The sequence below is a fragment of the Poecilia reticulata genome, chromosome 17 (genome assembly GCF_904066995.2).
Source record: "Poecilia reticulata chromosome 17, P_reticulata-male-v2, whole genome shotgun sequence".
In the NCBI taxonomy this organism is placed as follows: Eukaryota; Metazoa; Chordata; class Actinopteri; order Cyprinodontiformes; family Poeciliidae; genus Poecilia; species Poecilia reticulata.
Window position 1 is genome coordinate 1056406 of NC_088846.1, and position 23227 is coordinate 1079632.

General features: G+C 40.8%; 2 protein-coding genes across 4 annotated transcripts in view; one reads left to right on the top strand and one right to left on the bottom strand.

Annotated features, from left to right (window-relative positions):
* LOC103479234 (tissue factor-like) overlaps positions 1-9868 on the top strand; it is a 48127-nt gene extending 38259 nt beyond the window's left edge. Inside the window, exon 7 of the mRNA XM_081598399.1 lies at positions 7727-9868. Coding sequence (XP_081454525.1) covers positions 7727-7743 — 17 coding nt within the window. The 3' untranslated portion in view covers positions 7744-9868. The remainder of the gene's footprint in view (positions 1-7726) is intronic.
* LOC103479233 (uncharacterized) overlaps positions 1-22872 on the bottom strand; it is a 33726-nt gene extending 10854 nt beyond the window's left edge. The window contains exons 1-8 of one of the 3 annotated variants that reach the window (XM_008433547.3): positions 22621-22872; positions 19019-19180; positions 18092-18289; positions 13941-14099; positions 11626-11703; positions 11206-11362; positions 5687-5731; positions 5035-5475 (exon numbers count right to left, since the gene is read on the bottom strand). In XM_008433547.3, the coding sequence (XP_008431769.2) occupies positions 5035-5475; positions 5687-5731; positions 11206-11362; positions 11626-11703; positions 13941-14099; positions 18092-18289; positions 19019-19180; positions 22621-22821 (1441 nt within the window). In that variant the 5' untranslated portion in view covers positions 22822-22872. Of the gene's footprint in view, positions 1-5034; positions 5476-5686; positions 5732-11205; positions 11363-11625; positions 11704-13940; positions 14100-18091; positions 18290-19018; positions 19181-22541 lie in introns of all 3 variants that reach the window. The other 2 variants (XM_008433546.3, XM_017310184.2) reach the window with 2 other exon arrangements.
* Between the last annotated feature and the right edge of the window lie 355 nt (positions 22873-23227).

Consider the following 23227-nt stretch of genomic DNA (forward strand, 5'->3'; position numbering starts at 1 on the left):
CACATCCTTGCAAACTCGAAGCTAGAATCTATATATGTCATCATCCAGCCTTTAGATTTCAGTCTTCAGGGTATCCCTTCAGCATCACGCCAATGGCTTCGTCATTTCATCCTCAGCATCCTCTCCATATAATTATTCATAACTCTTCTCTGTGCTTCCTTCAGTGTCAGTAGCACTGCGCAATTACTGGTGGTGGTCGGTCAACCTCATCCAAAGCCCACGCTCTTTTCCAGAAAATGTTATATGAGCCATCCCCTTTTTGTCCTTTACCCCTTATAAATTCTTGTCCTGACATACAGAGCATTACATGGTCAGGCTCCTGCTTATCTTTGTCAGCTTTTAACTAAATATTCTGCTGCCCGTGGTCTCCGCTCCCCAAGTCAGAATCTTTTGGTTGTTCCATGAACACGGTTAAAACTAAAGGGGACAGGGCCTTTCAGTCGATGGCCTTCAGGTTGTGGATCAGTTTACCTTTACAGCTCAGTTGCTGACTGTGGAGGCTTTTAAAAGCAACTACAAACATTTTTATTTTCCCAGACTTTTATCTCTCGATTTTGTTGTTTCTTCTGTTGGTTTTGTGTATTTTTGTGTAATTCCATTGTACAGCGCCGTGATTATGTCTGGGAAAAGTGCTTTATAAATAAACTTTACTTACTTATCTTCAAGTTTCATCCAGATTGACCTCATCTCACCCACATCCTCTGTCACCATGTGAGGCTAACCTTAACTCTAGCATCTCGTCTCCAGTAGCAAGAAGTCGCCTCTTTTCATTTTCTCTTCATACTAGTAGTGCACAGCTGGCCCTTTCCGCCTGCTAAATATCATATCATAGCATCACCCCAGCTGGCCTTCATCTACCCGCATCCCTCCCCATAAATGACCCTCATGCCCCTGCTGGCCTTCATCTACCAGAACCTCACCTTTTATTGCCCCAGTCACCAGCAGCTGGCCTACATCTACCAGCCTCTCGCCATCATACGCTTCGGCGTCCCCCGCTGGCCTTCATCTACCAGCACATCACCTTTAATTGCCCCAGTCACCAGCAGCTGGCCTACATCTACCAGCCTCTCGCCATCATACGCTTCGGCGTCCCCCACAGGCCTTCATCTACCAGCATCCCGTCACTCACGCCATACAGCGTCCCCAGCTGGCCTTCATCTACCATCATCCCTCCCCGTAAATGACCCTCATTATGCCTTCATCTACCAGCACCTCACCTTTTATTGCACCAGTCACCAGCAGCTGGCCTACATCTACCAGCCTCTCACCATCATACGCTTCGGCGTCCCCCACTGGCCTTCATCTACCAGCATCCCACCATTTGACACCCACGTTCCCTGCTGGCCTTCATCCACCAGCATTCCACCATTTTACGCCTCACGGTGTCCCCTCCTGGCTTTTATCCACCAGCTACCTCTTATTCAACGCCTTGCTGCGTCCCTTTTTGGCCCCTATCTATCCCACTCATCGTTCCTAGGTAACCTCTTCCTCACATCTCCTGTCACCTTGTCTGTTTCATCACCACATCTATTAAAAAATAAATAAAATAAATTCTTCCTGCATTCTCCGTACATGTATCTACTTTCCTTCTCCTCTAGCCCATCACTTCTCTCCCTTCTGCTCCAGCGCAGCACAGTTCAGGCGAAAAAGCAGCTGGCCTTCATCTACCAGCATCCCCTCTTTCGGTGCCTCGCGGCAACCCCTGCTGGCCTACATCTCCCAGCAGCCAATCACCATCGCGTTGGGGCGTCCCCTTTGGCCCCTATTCATCTCACTCCTTATCGAGTCCCTAGTCACCTCCTCTTCTATTTCCTCGGTCACCTCCTCCATATTTTCGCCTCCTCCGATCCCCAAGTTCCATCTCAAAACCCTGTATTAATACCTCTCGTACCCCCGTTTTGGGGGTCTAATTCCTATGCTGCATCAGGAATGTTCATCGACCTTTTCAAAGTCCAGTTCGACGTCCCCGGCCGGAGCCTGAATGCCAAAGGACTTTGTTTATTTTTATGTTCATTTTGTCATTAAACTCTTTTAATCGCTTTCTTTCTCCGTTTGAGTCTCTCCAAATTGAAATAGAGTCTTGACAAAAGTTCAGTCTGGAAGAATCTCTAGTCGCACCTGCCTCATCAATCAGCGCCTCCCTCTCTGCAACTTGGACCTATCAGCGCCGGTCCAAGCCTCGCTCCAGCCAATCATCCTTTGGGCTCCAGTTCAAAAGGACGTTCACTCATGGCCTCCTCTGCTCACCAGCTGCGATCAACCCACCTCCGCCCCATCTCCACCTTCTGCTCCCGGCTCTCAGGCCTCATCATCCTCCGACCGCCACCACCAGTATAGGCCCCGAGGGGTCTACATTCCTATGCTGCATCAGGAATGTTCATCGAGCTTTTCGAAGTCCAGCTCGACGTCCCCAGCCGGGGACTGAACACCAAAGGACTTTGTTTATTTTTATGTTCATTTTGTCATTAAACTCTTTTAATCGCTTTCTTTCTCCGTTTGAGTCTCTCCAGATTGAAATGCCTATACCCCTATTGTAAGTTATGAAAGATGAATGTGGAGATATTGCAGTTGACGACATTCATTGCTGGACTGTTTATGTTGGATTCCTCTACTATCTGTGATGTGGATGAAGTGGCGTGGCCAGTCCGAACAGTCAATGCAGCACTTTTTTTTACTCTATACTAGTGGTTCTCAACGTGGGCGGTACCGCCCCAGAGGGGGCGTTCAGAGGACGGCAGGAGGCGCTGGCGGACATTTTTACAAAAGGGGGGCACTGGGATGCCTTTGGGGGGCGTTTGGTCGAAGGTAAAATTTACACCTTAAATCCACAACAATGCCAGTTTATACTGAGCAACTTGGTAAAACTGTATTGTGTAACATTAAATCATACTTGGCTGCAACTGTATCGATGGCAGCTCTTCTTCTATTCAGTGTTTGTAGCTTCTGTTAGCTTCATGGCGCAGCTCCGCTCCGCTCCGCATTAGTTCACGGTACACCGGCTGATGATGCTGCTGTGATTCACTTTGTCTGGTATTTATGTAGGCTACATATGTTTTGGCAGTTCTGTGATCATGTCAAAGCAGCAATTTATATTTATATATATTTATATTTATATATAAGTGTTTTATTTCCGTTTCAAAACTGCCCGCTTCCATGGAAGGACAACAAAAAATTGCTCTTATAAACATGTAATTGCTAAAATCATGATACCCTCACTTTGTATCCCTGTGAAAAATGAATCCATTTAAATAAAGAAATCCCTCCATGGGTGATACCACAATAGAGAGTGTTAATTTTGTAGCGTTAACACCAGTGCTGTAAGTGGTACGGTATGAAACGGGGGTGATAGAACAACGGTACCACAGCACTTTTAAATTTCAATAATCAGAATACCGAAATTGTTTCCGTTGTTTTAAAAGGTTTATGTCAGTCTGCCTTTTCCCCATCGATATGTTTCCCGACCGCTCTGCACCTTAGGGGCTTTAAAAAAAAACGCTGCGCACATTGCGCAAAACTCTGAAACATGAGAAGCGGGCAAAACGTAGCGACAAACTAGATGTGAATTATGGCATAAAAACAGAGAATCCGACGCTGAACAGTGAAAAATCAACACATGATGTGAAACACATGACGATTAGGAGGCGCAGCAGGTGAGGAGTGAAGATTACTGATGGTCAATAAACGACCAAATAAATCTAGCAACAGGAAATTAACTAAAGTGGACATAGTAATAAACCAAGAGAGGATAATAATAATAATCATAGGAAACTAAATTGAAATGAATGAAGAACAAAATGCAAGAATAAACTAAGAAACTAAAGTAAATACAGAGGAATAAACTGGTATGGCAAGACCTTTAGAGCAATAATTAATACAGAGACTGTATGGCAAGAATAAACAGACACTATTTCCAGATAAAAGGTAAAATAATATTGTTGAAGTGCCATGGGCAGGGGCGCAACTACACATTATTCAGGTGGATGCGAAAACATAAATCGGCGCCCCCCACGAAGGAGAGTAGAAACATACGCTCGCCTCCCCCCCCTGAGCCCTCTTCCTCCAGACGCCGATACGTTTAGGGCAAAACTCGCTACATTTACCCCGTTTTGTGCGTGAGGTGAAGGAGCGTAAGGCGTGCTGAAATGTACGGGAAAACATAATCGGTGCGCCGATTCAAAACATCTACAATAGTGATAGTAACATTAATAATAAAATAATTGTCAGTGCAAAGTAGCCCACAAATTCCTTGGGGGGGGGGGCGGTGAGGGACCTGGATAAGGGCTAGGGGGGCGCTGGCCCAAAAAAGGTTGAGAAACACTGGTCTATACAGTAATTTCATTGTATGTAGATCAGTGTCTCTACAACTTTGTGTTGGTTGGGATGTACAGTGTGTACATGGCTTTTTTGTGGGAAAATTCACACATATTTGTTGGTGTCTGTGTTCTGAGTACAAAAACAATATTCTAAAATGTATTGTAACACTGTATTTACTGTGTGTAGTCACACTGAACAAAAGGCCTAAGTCATTATGATGAATGGAGAGGTGTTTTCCATTCATCAGTTTTACATTGAGCACATCAGTGTCCAACTGGTTCTTATGTCTAATCATACCTGGATGTGTCTTCTGAAAACAAAACACAATTTTAAGAGAATGTTTTCAATGTGAAGTTCTATTTTTCAGGAGAATTGAAGTGTTCTGTCCATTGTGTGTTTTTTTTATTTGTGTGTAGATTTCTGAAAGTATGAGGCATGCTTTCATAAATTGCGTAAACAATCAAATCATCACTGAAATATCAGTTCAGTTTTCAATAAGAGTTTTGAGGAGAAATCCATGCCAATTTCTGTACCAGAACAGTTCAGTTTTTCAATGTAAAATCTGGAATTAACAAATTTTCTAAACCTACTTCATCTTGTGACATGAATTTTAAAATAAGAGATTTTGTTGATTTTTTCAAACTATAATCAAAAATTAGTTTCAGTTTCTGCCCCTTACAAAGACCAAAAATTAACTTTACCCGATTAAAGTATTCTTACCTTGTGATCCTTCCGTGTCCTCAGTGGTAGCCTCCTGGGCTAGAAATCCATGATGGAACTCTATTTTAGAGGGTGAGGAGGCAGAACAGAGATCCAGCTCATACCCACTCGGGTCTGATTCTATGGAATGCTGACCTGGACACTTCCTCTCCAGGGTTGGTCCTGGCATGAACTCTTCTGATGAGCTCTGAATGGGTTTAAATCCACTGGAATCATCTACAACAGCAATGACATCCAAGTCTTCTCTGCTGTAGCTGATTTCTATGTCACTATCTTCATCTGGGAATTCAGATTCAAAGCACTGAGTTCCTGTTGAAGCTTTGTTTTCTGCACATGACAAACTGGTGTCTGCCTCATTTTCCACCTCGTCATTAATACTGGGAAAGAAAATATCTTTTGCAAAAGGGTCACTGCCTTTGAAAGGGTCTGAGGCAAAACCGTCTGAAAAATGAGTAGAAAATATGAATATATACCTGGCAGATTTAACAAATAATCATTTAAACAGGTTAAAAACATTAGGAGAAAAAAATTATGTCTTATAAATGTAAAAGTATTTTCTGCAAACTGATTCAGATCAGAAATGCTTTGTTGTGTTTAATTTTGTCCTAATGAAAAAGGTTATTTAGATTTTTAAGAAAGGATGGTTCCTTACCAGATGAGTCTGTTTTAGGAAACAGGTCCTCATTGAAGAGATCATCTACAAGGCAAGAAAGAAATTGGAAAACATTTTTTGCAGTGCTTGTTATAAGCATATTGAGAACAATCTATATGCATCTAGCATCTGAACCAAGGCAACTACGTTGCAAAGCAGCCTCAGTGTTTGTTGCTACTACCATAGTGCTCTATAGTTAGGAAACTGTGCTGGTTGCTCTACTTTGGTCAATGACACTCGTTTTTCCAGCTTCCCAAGCCGTTTGAGTACCTCAGATGCTCTTAAGCATCTTTTCCCATTTTCTTTTATGCCAGTTTGGAGACATGCTGGTAGGATACAGGAACTCCTTCAGCTTGAGACTCATTTTGCCAAAGTGCACCACAGAGCCCCAAAGAAAATAATTTCTGCCTGTAGCATTAGGCTTTACAATGCCCAAGTCTGAGCTAATAAATTCTAATTTTCTTTGCACTCATTTATAGGTTATTTATTGATTCATATATTTGCATGTGCATTTATATTTAGTCATATTGAACTGTCTCATCACTCTTAGGTATATATATATATGTCCATCCATTTTCTATACACCATTGTCCCTTAGTGAGGTCGGGAGGTGCTGGTGCCCGTCTCCAGCTAACGTTCCGGGCGAGAGGCAGGGTCACCCTGGACAGGTAGCCAGTTTGTCACAGGGCAACACAGAGACACACAGGACAAACAACCATGCACACACACACACACACACACACACACACACACACACACACACACACACACACACACACACACACACACTCACACCTAGGGGCAATTTGGAGAGGCCAATTAACCTGACAGTCATGTTTTTGGACTGTGGGAGGAAACCAGAGTACCCGGAGAAAACCCACCATGCACAGGGAGAACATGCAAACTCCATGCAGAAAGACCGGGGCCAGGAATCAAACCCAGAACCTTCATGCTGCAAGGCAACAGCTCTACCAACTGTGCCATTGTGCAGCCCCATGATTTGCAAATGTTTTATTTTCTTTATAATAAATGCTAGTTTGGAACTAAATTAAACATCTCTAAGTGTTGAAAATAATTGACATTGCAGTGTTGAAATATTATGAAGTATTTATTTGCATTTAACTGAAACATTTAACTTAGAGTTGAATTCTGTAAATAATCTACAAATTGATTGAAATTGGTTTTGTGTTTGTGTATTTTATATTGGGATGAATGAAAATTATTATGAGAAGAGAGAAATTTTACTACAAAATTGGGTAAAGGAAGAAATTATTGACCATTTAATTTAAAATATAAAAAAATTACATTGTTAACTTGTCTGAAATGCAAGGTTAAGTGAAAGTCTGAGACTTTAAGCAACCTGGGAGATGTAAATGGCTACTAAAAACTGATGATTGTGAGTAAAAGCAACATTTTCTAGATTTCAGTCTAAAACATTTTAATCTAGATTTGTTTGATATTCAAAAAGAAAAATCTTGAATTAGAGGATTTGAGATTTGGTTTAAATTAAAGATGGTCATTTTTATTTTAGAGAAATAAAATAGAAATGTTGAAAGCTGTTGAACTTAACAAAAAAACAAAAGGTAGACCTGTAATTAAAAGACTTGTTTACTAAAGGATCTTCTAAAAGCAATAAACTTGTGAGTTCACCTGAATTAACTATTAATCCTTGCAAAGACTTTATTTGACGCAAAAGTGATTGTGACACATGGGCAATGCCATGTGTAAAAAGGGGGGAGAGGGGAAAATGGTGAGGCAATACTATATAACTACTAAAAAATTCTTACATAAATTTTTTTGTTATGAACTTTTGAATTAACAAATACTGTTAAATGATTGATGCTTTTTCTAAATGAGTTGAAATAGTTCCATCATGCTTTTGAAATAATTCATGGTAGAGCTTACAGATTGCCTCTGTTTGCTCCAGACTTGCAGAAAGCAGATGAAGAACAAACATTAGCAGATTATATGATCGGAACTCTTACACTGAAGGAAGTGTCCAGTACAAATTTACTGCCTTCTGATTCCCTTCCTTGGCAGGAGGCCGCTCCCATTGAGCCAGGAGACTGGGTCTACGTTAAAGTCATCAAACGAAAGAACTGGGCGAGTCCACAGTGGGAAGGACCGTTCCAGGTGCTGATGACAACACCAACAGCTGTAAAGATTGCTGAAAGACCCAGCTGGATACATCTCAGTCACTGCAAGCTGCAGAGAGTGTTGGACCGCTAATCCTGAGTGGCAGGGAAGCCTGGCTACACAGGGGTTCCTGACCAATAGGGCAGTTCGTCTCAACGGCAGTGAAGAAACTCGACGCATCCTCACTCTTTAGTTTGAGGGTTTTGACATCTCTGCGCGCCGAGCAGCAATGGAGACTCCATATGCCAGATGGATCTTCTACTGTGCTGTGACTGCAGCATGTCTGATGTTTGAAGGAGGAAGTGACCTCACTTTTCACCCACATGACTACAGCACCAACCTGTGGTGGCAGCTGATGAACAGGACTGCTCACGAGGAGAACGAGGTAAATTGCTATGTGTGTGCGCAGCTGCCAATTGCCACACACAATTCAGGTCTGACACATCACTGATGACAAACAGATGTGTCTCTCTCAGCGTCCCCATGCCAAAGGGATGCAAATGGTGCAAAAAGGATTATTCTGTTCTACTGTCCGAAGTAGACAGATTATGTCTACTTCGGACAGATAATAATTAACTTTATCACAAAAAGCTAATTTTTTGAGAAGGACCTGTATGTTGTTTGTTTTCTCCGCGCAGCGTGATTGGTAGACATTTTTAAGGTTGGGACGGGGAAGGGACTAGTGATGCATTCATAGGGTGTCGGATAAACCATACTCGCAGTGAATTTGACGGCGAAAGTTTATTTGAATGACAATTTATACTCGATAGTTGCGATATAGCAATTTTAACTATCGTAATTGAAAAAAAATTGAAAATATCGCGATACATCAAGTATACTCGATACATCGTTCAGCCCTAGTAGTTACATTTTATTTCAGATAAAACATTAATAGTTTTTAGTAGCTTTGTGTTGATGCTCATTGGTTTTGGTTAGGGTGCATTCGAATGTGTAGGGAGACTTTTGTTTCATTCCATGGACCATGTGTTGCCCAGGGTAAAGATTGACTGGTGCACTTAGAGCAACATTAGGCATTATAGCTGAAGATGCTGATTGTAAGAAGTTTACGTTTTATTCCTCTAATGTCAATGGTTTGTGTTACCTTTTTAATTCTCACGGCATTTTTGAGGACTTTATAAGAAGTGTCCACAATAAATGGTTATTGAAAACAAGAACTGCGTTAAGCCTTGATTAAACTCGAGAGGAGTAAACATTTTTCCAATCTTCTATTGTCCAATTTTTGTGAGCCTGTGTGAATTGTAGCCTCAGTTTCCTGTTCTTAGTTGACAGTAGTGGCACCTGGTGTGGTCTTCTGCTGCTGAAACCCATCTGCCACAAGATTTGACGTGTTGTGTGTTCAGAGATGCTTCGGTTGTAACGTGTGGTTATTTGAATTACTTTTGCTGTTCTATCAGCTCGAACCAGTCTGGCCATTCTCCTCTGACTTCTGACATCAACAAGGCATTTGTGACCACAGAACTGACACTCACTGGATATTTTCTCTTTTTTTGTACCATTCTCTGTAAACCCTAGAAATGGTTGGGTGTGAAAATCCCAGTATATCAGCAGTTTCTGAAATACTCAAACCAACTGCTGTGTTAAGCTGACACCCCACCCACGTCAAAAAATCAAGCAAATAGTCTGAATGGTTAGTGCTCCGATTGTGCAGGTTTGTGCCGTTAAAGTTTTCGTTTGTGCAGCTTTGGTTTCTGAAATATTAAAAGTTATAATTTTGGCCGATGACATCACCGTCACCCCATCTTGCTTCAAAACAAACCAAAGTGTGGGCTACTTTGTTTAAATTCTTCAGATTTTCAGCTGTTGTACAATGTGTACCTTCTTTTGTTTTAAACTTCAATAAAGATTAAGAACAAGAAGAAATTTGTCTCATTTCAAGAAAGGTTTTAAGATAGCAATGTTTTCTCACAAATGCGTTCTCTCTCTCTCTCTCTACAATAATTGAATCCTGCCAATAAGGGACATGCAGCCGTGACCCTAACGTAATGTGTATAACCTGTTCAACTGTGCTTTGGTTTCGGAGGTGGTCTGAACAATTATATTCACATTGTTGACCGGTACCGGTCCATGGACCAATTAGTACCGGGCCGCGCAAGAAATAATTAAAATTTCCGTTTTATGTATTGAGTCTGGAGGATCTTTTATTTTGAAAATCCTTTAACCGGATTCTCTCGGTTACTTGCGCGCCAACACGGAGCCCACAAGCAGCAAAATAAGTAAGGAACAGATCAGATGTCCTTGGAAAGTTTCTTTGCAAAGCGGAAAAGGCCCAGAGAAGAGACAAGAGAATGCATTTATCCCAGACCGGTAGGTGAGTCCCACATTACAAGCCGCTCTGCGTAACATGAGGCGACCGGCTGCTAATGAAGCTATGAAGCTTCAAACTGCTTCACCACGTAGAGACCAAGCAGGCTGTGGATATAAGCAACACTTCAGGTCTCATTGTCGCTCATCACTCCCAGATGATGGGACCGTCTGGTTGCAGAGAAACAAGCTCAGGGCTCCGTTAGTCATTATCGTGAGTTAAAATTTTCACTAAAGTAATATAAGGGGAGCAGCCGTTCTATTTGCTGCACTACGATTTGGAGGGGAATATATTTTTTCATAGTTCAACATTTTTAACTGAATAAACATATATAATAATGACCTTTAAATATAATAATGAACATTTCTACATATCATCTCCGATATCCACCGGACTCTCAGTTTCGCGATATGTCAGTTGTTTGGGATTCCTTTCTGATCTTATGTCATCGCGCTTTCTGATTGGCTACCTGTCACATTCAGCAGGTTGTATTCTAGTTCCCAGTCAGAGAAAAACCCCACAGGCTGCGATAAAAAGGCCAAGACAACCAAATTGGGTATATTCAGGATTTAGCGGGAACACCAACATGCAGAAGCCTTATCTGACGGTTCACGCCCCGCCCCCCCGGGCCACAGCAAAACTTCCAAGTCTTGACCGGTCCACGGTAATAAAAAGGTTGGGGACCACTTAGGAGTTACTCTCCAGACCATAACACCTTGAAGAGATTCAGCACTGCCAGCCAGCAAGGTAACATCATGAGGGTTGGGCTCGTCTTTTTGTTGCCTATGTTTAAAATGTCTGTCAGCTTAAATTTCATGGTGACCCTGTCAAATGATTAATTCCCCTTCATCTTACCTTTATTAAATGCATTTAATTTCCCTTTGTGATAAAGTATTTTGAATTTAATTTGTATTTGAAATGAAACTGAGGTATTTCAGTAAATTCCATTAATGACCTTGTGCTTGTTGCTCTTGTGTCATATTCTTGTAGACTCAAGAAAAATAGCATCCAGGAGAAGAAATCCTGTAAACTTTCTTTGAGCTGTGTGTTAGATACGTACTGTCTGTCTGACAGTAAGTAAACAGGTTGACTTGGTAGAAGTCCAGCTGATTTAGCGGGGTTGGGTTAAGAGTAGGGGCTTCTTCCATCTCATTATTCCTTTCATTGAGGATCTTGCCATTCTCTGGATCTTCTTCCATGTCTGATCTATCCATTTCCTGTTGACATGACAACAATTCATCAAAATTTTAAACCAAACAAGACAGTGAGCAAGAATAGTCATCATAGCTGATACTGTGCTTTACATTAATGTAACACTGTGACATAACTGAAATTACAGTATATTTAACAGTATGGATTACTAGAATATGTTTATGATTTTAAATGTCAGAACTTCTTTAAATGGTATTTAAGTGTGTAGCAAGTAATAATTGTTTTGCTAAACTTTGTGCAATTAGTATTGAAGTAATAAGCATCCCACCTTTGTAGAGCTGCTCCCACTTTCATCATCCTCTCTAGTACTTGCTAGATTATTACAGAAAGATAAATCGCCAGCCCCCTGGTAGAGTCAATCAGATACAGAAAACAGAAAGAAATTAGGAAATGTAAGACACAAGCAAGCAAACTTACATAAAATGGAAATGTTACATTTATAGTTTTTTTTTCAGAGGTTTGTTTTTTATGACTACAACATTTTTGTTCATGTCAGTCTGTAAAACTAACGTGAACTATCTGTATAACGCTATGGCTTACTCTGAGGTTTATGTGCACTGTGTAGTATACTGTGAAACTTTTAATATTGCCTGAAAAATAAATTACATTTCTTAAATAAGTAACATATACCAAAAATAAATATTAACAGTGTATTGATAGAGTGTTTTCTTTTTTCAGACATTAGAAGATCAAGCAGCACCCATCACATCTCTGAGTTTCACCTCTGATATTGACCACAGCTTTAGAAAGAAGGCTTTACAGGAGACTCAGGGCCTCTGGATGAAACCAAAGCTAGTATGTGACTGCCTAATGGACTAAATAAAGGGTTGCAACAAATTAGCTTGTGTATTGTGTTTTTGTAGTCAAATCAGCCAGAGCTCAGATTTATAGCTCATGTATTGAGTTGCTGCTCAGTCAACCAGTATTTGGTGTAGCTCCAACATTTTGTGATTCTCTTGTCAGTGCATGTTCTGGTAGCTCACCAGGATGGATCTGATTTCAGACCTCAATGGTCTGGGTCCTTGTTAATGACAGAACATAGCTGATGCAGATGTCTCATCTCCCATTCCAACTCATTCCAAAAAAATCTAGATTTGACTGTGGACTTTATCAGTGTGAAGTGAACTCATTGTCATATTGAAGAAACCAGTTTGACAAGATTTGAGATGTGACATGGCACATCATCCAGATGGAAATAGCCATCAGAAAATCAGTAAAAAGTTGGACATGGTGACCAAAAATATTCAGGTTGGGGGAGATGTTGCAGTCATGCAGTCATGAGGACACTGGTGTCTCATGAAATGTCACACAGCATGAGCCCATGTGACATTGTAACCAAGGAACCAAGCTCTGTGCAAACTCTGTGGCCAATATTGTATTGAAAAGATGATTATATTTTCCCACAGATTCATAGTATTGTCACATTCTCATTGGAATAGCCTCTAGTCCTCTCACATCTCTAACATAACATGCCTGAATCACATAACATAAGTCTTGCCATCATAAAAGGAGTCCAGTTGCCTCTGTGGATAATCTTTTAAGTGAACAACAGAACTTGAATTGGCTCTTGATATTTTGCCTCTTTATATTTTCCAGGATCTAGTTATCTCCTCCCATTTCCCCACAACTCTTTCCTTCCTGCATCTCTTCCTCCCATGCCTTTGCAAGATTATTAAGCTTTGAGTGATGAGATTGCCTCAGAAGGCTATAATATGTGGATGATAACCCATCCAATTAAAAGTCAATGATATTACTATTTGAAAACAGTCATGTCGTGTTCTTAATGCAAAATAGAAGTGTTAAGTATTCTGTTCAGGTGTCTTGGTTTTAGTTCCTAGCCTTTGTTTTCCCCTCGTCTCACTCTGCCCATTTCCTGTCTGAAACTCTGGGAATGTTTGGCAACTATTTGTCCAATAATCCAACAATCAAATGAATTGGTTATTTGTCAAATTAATGTAATCAAATTGACAAAATTGATTTTTGGTTGATTAGCCGCCTTCTGGCTAAAATTAAACCCATTTTTGTTCATTTCCAAAATTATATATTTATTTGTTGTATTGCCCAGAAAGCATGCCTCGTCATACACTGTCTATACTAGCTTTTAAATTTGGAGTTCCAGCTTCTCCCCTCTGGGAGGAGGATCCTCTGATTGCCACCAGCAGGCAAGGTGGCAATCAGGAGTAGTGGGTAAGACACTACTCCTTGGGTAGTGTCTTACACAAGGAGACAGAATCCACAATGACAGAGGTGGGCAGAGTGGGGATCGAACTGGCAACCCACCTTGTACCACCGTCCCCATTTCAGTTCAGAGCTAAATCAAAATTGTATATGTTTACACCTGCTTTTAGCACACAGTAGTACTTTGACACTTCTATGTTTCTGTCAATATTGTTAAAATCCTTTGTTTTTATCTGTCTTTATAATCTGGATTTTCATTCTTGTACTCATGAAAAGCACGTTGGCTTAGTAGTGGCTTTTTGTTTTGGTCAATTGATTGCACCGTTTCACTCTACAGAATCTTTCTAACAACCTTTTTTAAATTACAGTTGAACCTGTGAAGTTCCTGTGGTTATTGTGGTTTACCATTATTAGGTCAGCATAAGCAGGCAGTGATTGACTTCTTCCCCATGGCTTCATAGGAAGAGGATCATCTTCAGTTGTGTCTGCAGGGGATGCAGATTCCTCAAGCTGGCTGTCAGGTGTCACTCCACCTCCTGACAAAGAACACAGAGTGTTCTCTTCCTGCAACAAGACAAAAGTGAACAAGCTCCAGTAAATGACCACAGTTTGGGTATCTGTACAACATTTATCAAACACGTGATAAATGTATGATAAAATAAAGTTCAATATGTTTGAGATGAGCAATAAATATCTTAATCAATCAATCAGGTTTATTTGTAATGCACATTTCAGCAAAAAGGGAGTTGTTGCTGAAATGTGCAACAATTGCCTTGAAAAACAAAAAGTTTTTGTGATTTTCTGCCTTACATCAGAAAAACACAAAAATTAACAACTGAAATATTCTATTTTGCCAAGTGCCATCATTGCACATGAAAATGTTAGTTTTTCATTTATTATGGTACAAAGCAACTCTAAAGAGGTGGATCTTATAGGAGATAACGTTTTTTGAGGTTGTTATTTTCAAAAGAAAACTTTAAATTGTCCAATAAGCCTCATCGGAAGCATATTCTAATTTACTGACATGACTGTATGTGTATTAATTTTAGAGCTACATGTTCCTTTTTGTGGATGTATAGTGGGTGGTGGCACAGCACTACCTACTCCTAAAGACCAGTCGGCTCCTTCTCCAGTCCTGGTTAACAGTGTTGTAGTACTCGAGATCGGTCTTGGTCTCGAGACCATGTTTTGACAGTCTCGGTCTCGTCTCGGACTCGACCGCATTTGGTCTCGGTCTTGTCTCGGTCTTGGGCGCTGAGGACTCGGCATTTCATTTCAAGACCAGTCGAGACCGCAACTGTGTAAATATCACTAAACGTACAGCATACTGTCCAGTTTATTTGTTAACATCTTTGTTTTTAGTGGATGCAAAACGCACTGATTAAAATCCAACCAATAACATGACTTGCCAATTACGTGTTTATGTTTCCCCCCTCCCCACCTTTCACTCGCATGCGGCGCTCCAAGACAAGTGCAGTGGTTTTCTGTCAGCGGCAGAAGATGTCTGTCTAATAGTCAGTAATAGAATAGCGCTGCATAAATAAGAAATCCGATGGCCGCAGCTAACTCAGCAGCTCTTCGCTTTCACAGACAGTTTGGACTACGTCTAACTTTTTTCGTCACTTAGAAAAGTATCTCAAAGAAAGGTAAGCTCCGTTGATGTGATATTAGCAAAACTAGCTGAATAGAGACACATAAGCATTGTGATGAAAAAAAGTTGTCACTCACTGCGCTGAATTATTGTGCGAAGATGTTGACTGACTTGACGCACATATGGGACAAGGCTGTGTCCAAAAGTCTGCAATGTAGTGATGAGACATTCAGGAGCAGTACGATTCTTCTGCACGGCTCTTTACTTATTAGATTGGACTGGAGTGTCACTGAGGGCCGTTTTTCTATCAGATTACTGTAAGCTGTCAGAATAGCATACATGCAGCGAGTACCATGCCTGCGCATGCGCATTTATAAGTCCGACCATCAGAGGAGTTGTCAGTTCACCATACACAACAAGTTATGACGAAAATAAGTCATATTTTGTGCTTGGTTACTTCTTGCTTGTTGCTCCTTGGTCAGTGTTCATAGTTGAGCATCAGGGCATTACCTCAATTGCTATGTTTAATGGTGCAGACGGTGGTGGTTTCTGACATGAGCAACATGGACAAACACCCAGGGCATTATCTTTTTAGGGATGGCACGAGACCACCGCGGATTGTAGCACAGAGATGGAAGCAAAGCAGAACAAAGAGTTTGTTAAATTTAATATTGATTAAATTTATTAAGCATTTAATATCTAGATGTTTTTATGGGAATATAGATCTTTCAGATCAATTTGAGAAGTAACTTTGATCATATTTCACATTTTATTGTATCATGTAGCGTGGGGGCGCTGGTCTTGGTCTTGACTTGGTCTCGGACCCTAAAAGTCTTGGCCTTGTCTCGGTCTCGATACACTCTGGTTTTGGTCTCGGGTTAGGTGGTTTTGACCACAACGCTGCTGGTTAAGTTCTCGACCTGCTTGAGTGAACAATAGCATTAGATTTGCAAAATTACATTAAATAACAAATATTACTTTTGGAATGATTTTGGAATATCATTTGGAGCCTAGAGATAAAGGTTTGGTTATAATGCACAATATCATATTTGGAGAAAAAAAACACAGCAAACCAGCACAAAGTGCTAGAGGGTTCATGATGTGGGATGTTGTTGCCATGTTTGCCGTTTATTGTTCATTTTGGAACAGTTGTAACTTATGTAAGTGTAATTTATAAACCTGACTGCAAAACTACTGCTGCTCCTCCTTCTTCACCATTGCGTTGTTAGAAGAATGTTAACACTTAGGGAGTCAGAGGAAGTTTACTCAACAATACTAAGTATATCTTCAAATGTCTGTCATTTTTTCAGTCTTGACATGCAAAAGGATCACAATGACTTGTGGCTTGGCTTTGTACTTGTTTAGTGCTTCACACTACAGTCATTCATCCATTCACATACACACGCTCATTGTGGCAAGCTACTGGGTAGTAGCCACAGCTTCCCTGGGGCTGTCTGACAGAAGCGAGGCTGCCATGCACTAGCGCCACCTGGCCTGCTGACCACCAATAGTAGGCAAGGTGGGTGAAGTGGCAGGTGAAGCGGGGATTGAACCAGCAACCCAATTGCGGGTTGAACTCCTACAAACATTGCCCTACAAGAACTGTAGTATTTTCTCATTACAGCAAAAGACTTCTGAAGGTTTGAAAATTGCTTAATCAAGGTGTTTCTGTGTGAAGTTTGTATTATGTCTTTACATGCATAGATTTTCTCCAGGTTTTCCCCACAGCTCAAAAACATTCATGTTTGTTTAAATTACCATTCTAAATTGACTTGACCTTTTCATGAGTTTTACTCCTCCTCTTATTGAATGGTTTTATTATTTTTTTAACAAACATGTCACAGCTTGTTAGAGTCAACACCCTGTCAGAGCCAAGGTCCATTAGCACTGGAGTTCACTAAGGCTGTGTTACTTCTCCTGTCTTCTTCTCTATTTACACAAACAATTGCATCAGCAGTTGCCCTAGGAACTTTGTTTTTAAATTCTCTGACAAAACTACTATTCTTGGCTTGCTGTATGAAGACATGAACTCCTTTTTCCATACACCATATTGCCAAAAGTATTTGCTCACCTGCTCTGACTCACATATGAGCTTAAGTGACATCCCATTCCTAGTCCATAGGATTCAATATGATGTTGGTCCAACATTGCAGCTAGAACAGCTTCAACTCTTCTGGGGAGGCTGTCTACAAGGTTTAGGAATGTGTTTATGGGGATTTTTGACTATTCTTAAATACGACCATTTTTGTCACTCCAGACGCCACTGCATCCAATGCTTAGCATTGCACTTGGTGATGCATAGCTTGTATGCAGCTGCTATCACAGTTCCATGATGGAATTCACTGAGAACGAGCCATTCTTTCACAAATGTTTGTAAAAACAGTCTGCATACTGAGGTGCTTCATTTTATACACCAGTGGCCATGGAAGTGATTGGAACACCATATTCTGATCATTTGGATGGGTGAGCAAATACGTTTGGCAATATAATGTATATTAACGAGGTCCAGTCCTTTGTTCAGTGGTGTGATGACCACCACCTTGTTACCAGTGCCAGAAAATCCTGACTGTCCCCAGGTCTCTAGGTGACAATTTTTTATAGTCATGACCAAAAAATAAACCAGGTCTGTTCTTCCCGATAGCTGAGTGCTCACCTATATAATCTGTTAAAGAGGAAAAAATCATTTTATTATGTTATGCTCCTGCCTACAGTGGGAGATTGTATTTTTAAAATAGACTCAGAGACTTAGAGGTTAACCTGACACATGACATGTTTTTCATTCTATCTATTGGAAATCATCATCAGGTTTGGAATGTCAGCATAGTATGACAATCTACCCAACAGCTGTTACATTTTCCACCACCTATATTCAAATTCATTTCAATTCTATTAAAAAAATACTTTTATTGATCCCAAAAGGAAATTAAATAACAGAAGAAGCCATTAACATGTTGTTCCTTCTTACCTGCAGGATCTCTTCATAAGACTGTCTGATGGAGTCTTGGAGGGGAGTGTCTCTCTCTCGAGCCTCCTCCACCTTCCTTTTTGCTCTCTTCACCTCCTCTCTGAGCTTTTTCAGCCTCCATCGGGCTCGGGCAAGTTCTCTTTCATACTCCTCCACCTGGCTCTCATTTTGTGCTTCTTCTGCTTGCAAGGATAGTATCTATGAACAAACAAGCTCATTCAGTTTTAAAAAATGTTTTTGCTTAGAATTAGGTTATAAGAAAGTTGATATACACTTCAAATTTATCTGCAAATCAACATAAGCACCATTATTAATAGAGCAATAAAATCATGCCTTTGTGTATACAATGGCTTCAAAACTATTCATACCCCTTGAACTTTTCCATATTTTGCCACATTGCAACCACAAACATTAATATATATAATTGAAATTTTATGTCTGCAATGAACTGGCGACCTGTCAAGGGTGACCCCACCTCTCGCTTGAAACGTTTGCTGGAGATAGGCACCAACACCCCTCCTGACCCCGTTAGGGACAAGGCTGTACAGAAACTGGATCAATGGATGGATGGAATTTTATGTGAGAGACCAACAAAAGGTGGTTTACAATTGTGAAGTAGAAAGAAAATTATACAACTCAAAACATTTGAATCAGGCCCATGGTGACTCTGGACCAAAAGCAGAGATCCACAGCTCAGAGGAGGAATCTGTCCACAGAACAACTATTAGTCATCACTGCACAAATGTGCAAAAAGAAAGCCGTTAAAAGAAAACCTAGAACTAAAACTTTTTGCAGTTTTCCAGGAGCCATGTTGGACAAGGCAAACATGTGGAAGAAGGAGCTTAGGTCAGACCAGAACAAAATTAATCTCATTGTATACATTTCCATAGTAATGGGCAAATAATTCACGCTACACAAGTCTGTTACCTTTTGACTTTCTTCATAGCAGAGCTGTCTGGTTGCCTTTATCTGCTGGATCAATTTCTCTTTGTGTTTCTCAAATTTCACCATGGTCTCTTCTAAGTCCTTACAGTCTGATTGCTGCTCCTGAAGTTCCATGTTCTCCACTGCCAATGCATTTTCCAGCTCCTGTAAAAACACAAAAACAGACACAGACATCAACGATTTAGCTGAAATAATGACATCGGGTCAAGCAACACATCTATACAGCAGGCTAGCAAGCACTAACATGGACCACCTACACGGATCCATCAACCATGTGCATGTCTTTTACACATTCCAACAAAGTATATCATTATATGATACTACCTGGTGTTGTAGTCAAGACCACCTAACCAGACCTTGTGCTTGTTTACTTCTTGTTGTGGTCTTGACTACAACACTAGTTGTTTGGTTCAACAGACTGAGATCCACTATACCAGCCACAAAGTGAGGACATAAATGACATGAATGAATATGTTGCAGAATATATATACACTCCTGATCAAAATCTTAAGACCAGTCAAAAAATTGCAAGAATTTGCATTTTGCACTATTGGATCTTAAGAAGGTTCAAAGTAGAGCTTCACAATGTTAAAGGATAAAATCAGTGCAAGAAACAAGAACTTTTGAGTGGGGAATTTTCTGAAAACTGCATTTACACTCAGACATGATATTTTTAAGCTGATCAAAAGATTAAGACCATAGTCTTTAAAAGCCAAAAGCTGTGCAAAAATCTGGATTCCATGTCATTTTCTGTCAAGTCTTTACACTGTCAAGACCTCCTGATGGCAAAAGCAAAAAAGCTCACTGACTTTAAACGTGGTAGGATTGTTGAGCTGCATAAGCAAAGCCTCTCACAATGTGCCATCACTGCTGAGGTTGGAGGCAGTAAGACAGTCATTTTGCATTTTTTAAATGATCCTGAGGGTTATGGAACAAAAAGGCAAGTGGTAGACCCAAAAAAATTTCACCAGCTCTGAGCCGCAGGATCCGATTGGCTGTCCGTCAAGACACGGAACGATCCTCTACCCAAATTAAGGCCATTACTGGTGCTGACTGCAGCCCAACAACCATCAGACGGCATCTGCGAGAGAGAGAAGGGCTTCAGAAACAAAAAACGTCTTCAAAGGCCACGTCTTCTTCAACACCACAAAATTGTGCACCAAACATGGGACATTGAAAGGTGGAAGAAAGTTGTCTTCTCTGATGAGAAAAAAATGTAACCTTGATTGTCCTGATGGCTTCCAACGTTACTGGCATGACAAGGAGATTCCACCTGAGATGTTTTCTACACGGCACAGTGGTGGCGGCACATCATGATTTGGGGTCCGTTTTCCTTCAATGGAACAGCTTCAGGTTGTGCAGGGGCGTCAAACAGCAGCTGGCTATGTGGAGATGTTGCAGCGGCCATCCTTCATGACTGAGGGCCCTCGTCTGTGTGGTAATGATTGGGTTTTTCAACAGGACAATGCTGCAGTTCACAATGCCCGCCTGACAAAGGAGTTCTTCCAAGAGAATAACATCACTCTTTTGGACCATCCTGCATGTTCCCCGGATCTAAACCCAGTTGAGAACATTTGGGGATGGATGGCAAGGGACGTTTACAAAAATACAAGAAGAAGCTGGAGAGCAAGTTGCAGTAGAAAAATATCACAAATGTGTTGTCGGAGATTAAGAAGATCACAAGCTTCAAGCAGAAACCGGATCAGATCACAATATATTCTACAATATTTTAATTTCAGGAACAAGCTCATTATCTTTCTCTCCTGTCCCCAGCCAAACAGACATCCCAACTTCCTTTCATTCTATAATTGCAACTCTGAGGGTGGCAGCACATTGGAGTAGCTCTGTACTTTCAATAAGATTTTTTCTCTCTTTCAAATTTTCATTCCTGTCTTTTCAGAGAAAAATCACATTTTTGGACAACTGTTCCTTCTGGTTTGGATACTGTGTAGTTGGGCTGATTTTGGGCAATATTTTCTACATTTTTGCTATTTTGTTATGATGTGTAAGCATAGCAACAGGGTAGTTTACAACATGGAGCAGCTGATGAACATTCGGAAACCTGAAATAGTACCACAGCTGAAACCAGAAATCTCGGAGGCATCATGAATGCAGAGCAGGAGCAAAAAGGAGAAAGAGAAGGAGGAAGTTTAAACCATCTCTACCGTCCATCGTAATGAGCAACAAACTCTGACAAACCCCTTATTAAAAGGCTACCTGTTAGTGTGGAGAATTACCCGTTCTCCATACTAAGTTCTTGTTGTATGAGGAAGAAAAAGAGTCAATGAGTTGAATTCATGAATTCCATTTAATACCAAAATACAGCTGGTCCATTTCACATGCTACATTCAGGAGCTAGCAAGACAAAATGACAACCAAGAAAAGTTTGTGATCTGCTTTGTTAGCCTCTATCTAAGCTACGCTCTAAAGAAGGCATTCTTTAGAGCTGCATTTCCTAACATGTCATTTCCTTTAGGTTTAACTTAGCAACTAGCTAAAAGAGATAGAAGGAAAACAGAATTATGTATTAACATGATGAAGATGACTGTTGGGAAATGGTCACAGGATGCAGAAGAGGTCCTCCAGGCTTGTTTTGAAGCAACTGATTGGACTACTCACTGCCAGCCACATTGAGATGACATCAGAGCCATAACTGAGTGTGTGATTGACTATATAAACTTCTGTGTGGACAGAACCATCCCCACCAGAATAGTGAGATGCTTCCTGAATAGCTGTTTCTTATTGCCCTGAAGTTGGAGTTAAACACCTGCTTCTATACCCCCTGGTCATCTGGAAAGAGCAGGGAACATTGTGAGGATCATGGTCTTTAATTTCTGCCTGCACTGCATTTTACACAATTCAGCTTGACTTGCTTTGTCAGAAACTCCAGAAACACAGATGGAGGTCTCAACAATCGCCTGGATCAATGACTGTTTGACAGTTTGAGAGTCTGGAGGGTCATGTCTTTAGCCAGGTGGTCAGCACCACCTCTTTTTTTAACTCTGTAAATGCCTGACTTTTGAGTCCTGTCAGAAACAAAGGAGACGATGTAGATTTCAGGATAAACAGTTTTTAGATCACAGCCTTTATCCATCATGGGAGAAGAAGTGAACATGGAGGATGAAAATAAATACCTTAGTGTTCCCCTGGCTAACCAACAGGTCAAACGGTAAAGCTGTCTACAAGAAAGGGTCAAGCCGCCTGTACTTCTTAAGAAAGCATAGGTTCTCAATTGCCTTCAGAAAAATGCTGCATATCTTCTATTGGTCTGTTGTGAAGAGTGCAATCTATTCCTGCCATCATCTATTAGGGTAGGGTGAATAATTATTAAGATAAGTCCTGTAGTTAAATCCTACTGCTCAGAGCTGAATGTATGACATCACATGGGAGAACTGTGGGAAATGCAGTGATGGATCTGCAAACGCAGTAGGTACATACTGTTATGCATCTGAACTATGTCATTTTAGCATTATTTAAACAAAGTCATGCAAAAACAAAAACTCACATAAGGTGCACAAAAAGCCAGCAGATAGAGAAAAAACACAGTCAGGCGCACACACCAGAGGCAGGTGCTGCGGTCTTACTCTGATCTCGGTTGCCTTGGCCAGGACTCGGTCATCCATTTCTATGACGTCTGTGTCTCCAGGAGATGACCAACATATAAAGCAAGAATGTTTAAGCAAATTCGAGAAAGAGCATTCATTTTTCCAATCTGCCTTTCTTCTATCCTCCCCTTGTTCCTGTGATTTCTCTATTTTTTCTTGCTGCACTGCTGGCTCCTCCATTGCTGCCCTCCCTGGCTGTCGCTTCACTGCAGAGGAGGCGGAGCTGCCTCTGCATGTGTGTGTGTGTGAGTGTATGTGTGTATAAGACATTGCAGATCAGCGTATTAAGGCAAATTGCACCACCTCAAAAACAGAAAAAACAAAACGAAAGTAAGTCAGTAAGGATTGATAAGAGCAGAGCAGAAAGTTTTTCCCATTTATGGATTGCATTTGATTTTTATGCCTTCACATGATTAATTTTCACCCCCTCTTCCCTCCAACCGTTGGGCTGTTCTGCACTCTGTCTCACACCTCAATCCAGTTCTCCCTCCCCCACCATTCATCACTCTCACTGGCCTCTGCAGTATGCGTCAGTCTACACACAAAATGTGAGTCATTCATAAAAATCTAGGTAATTATTTAGAAT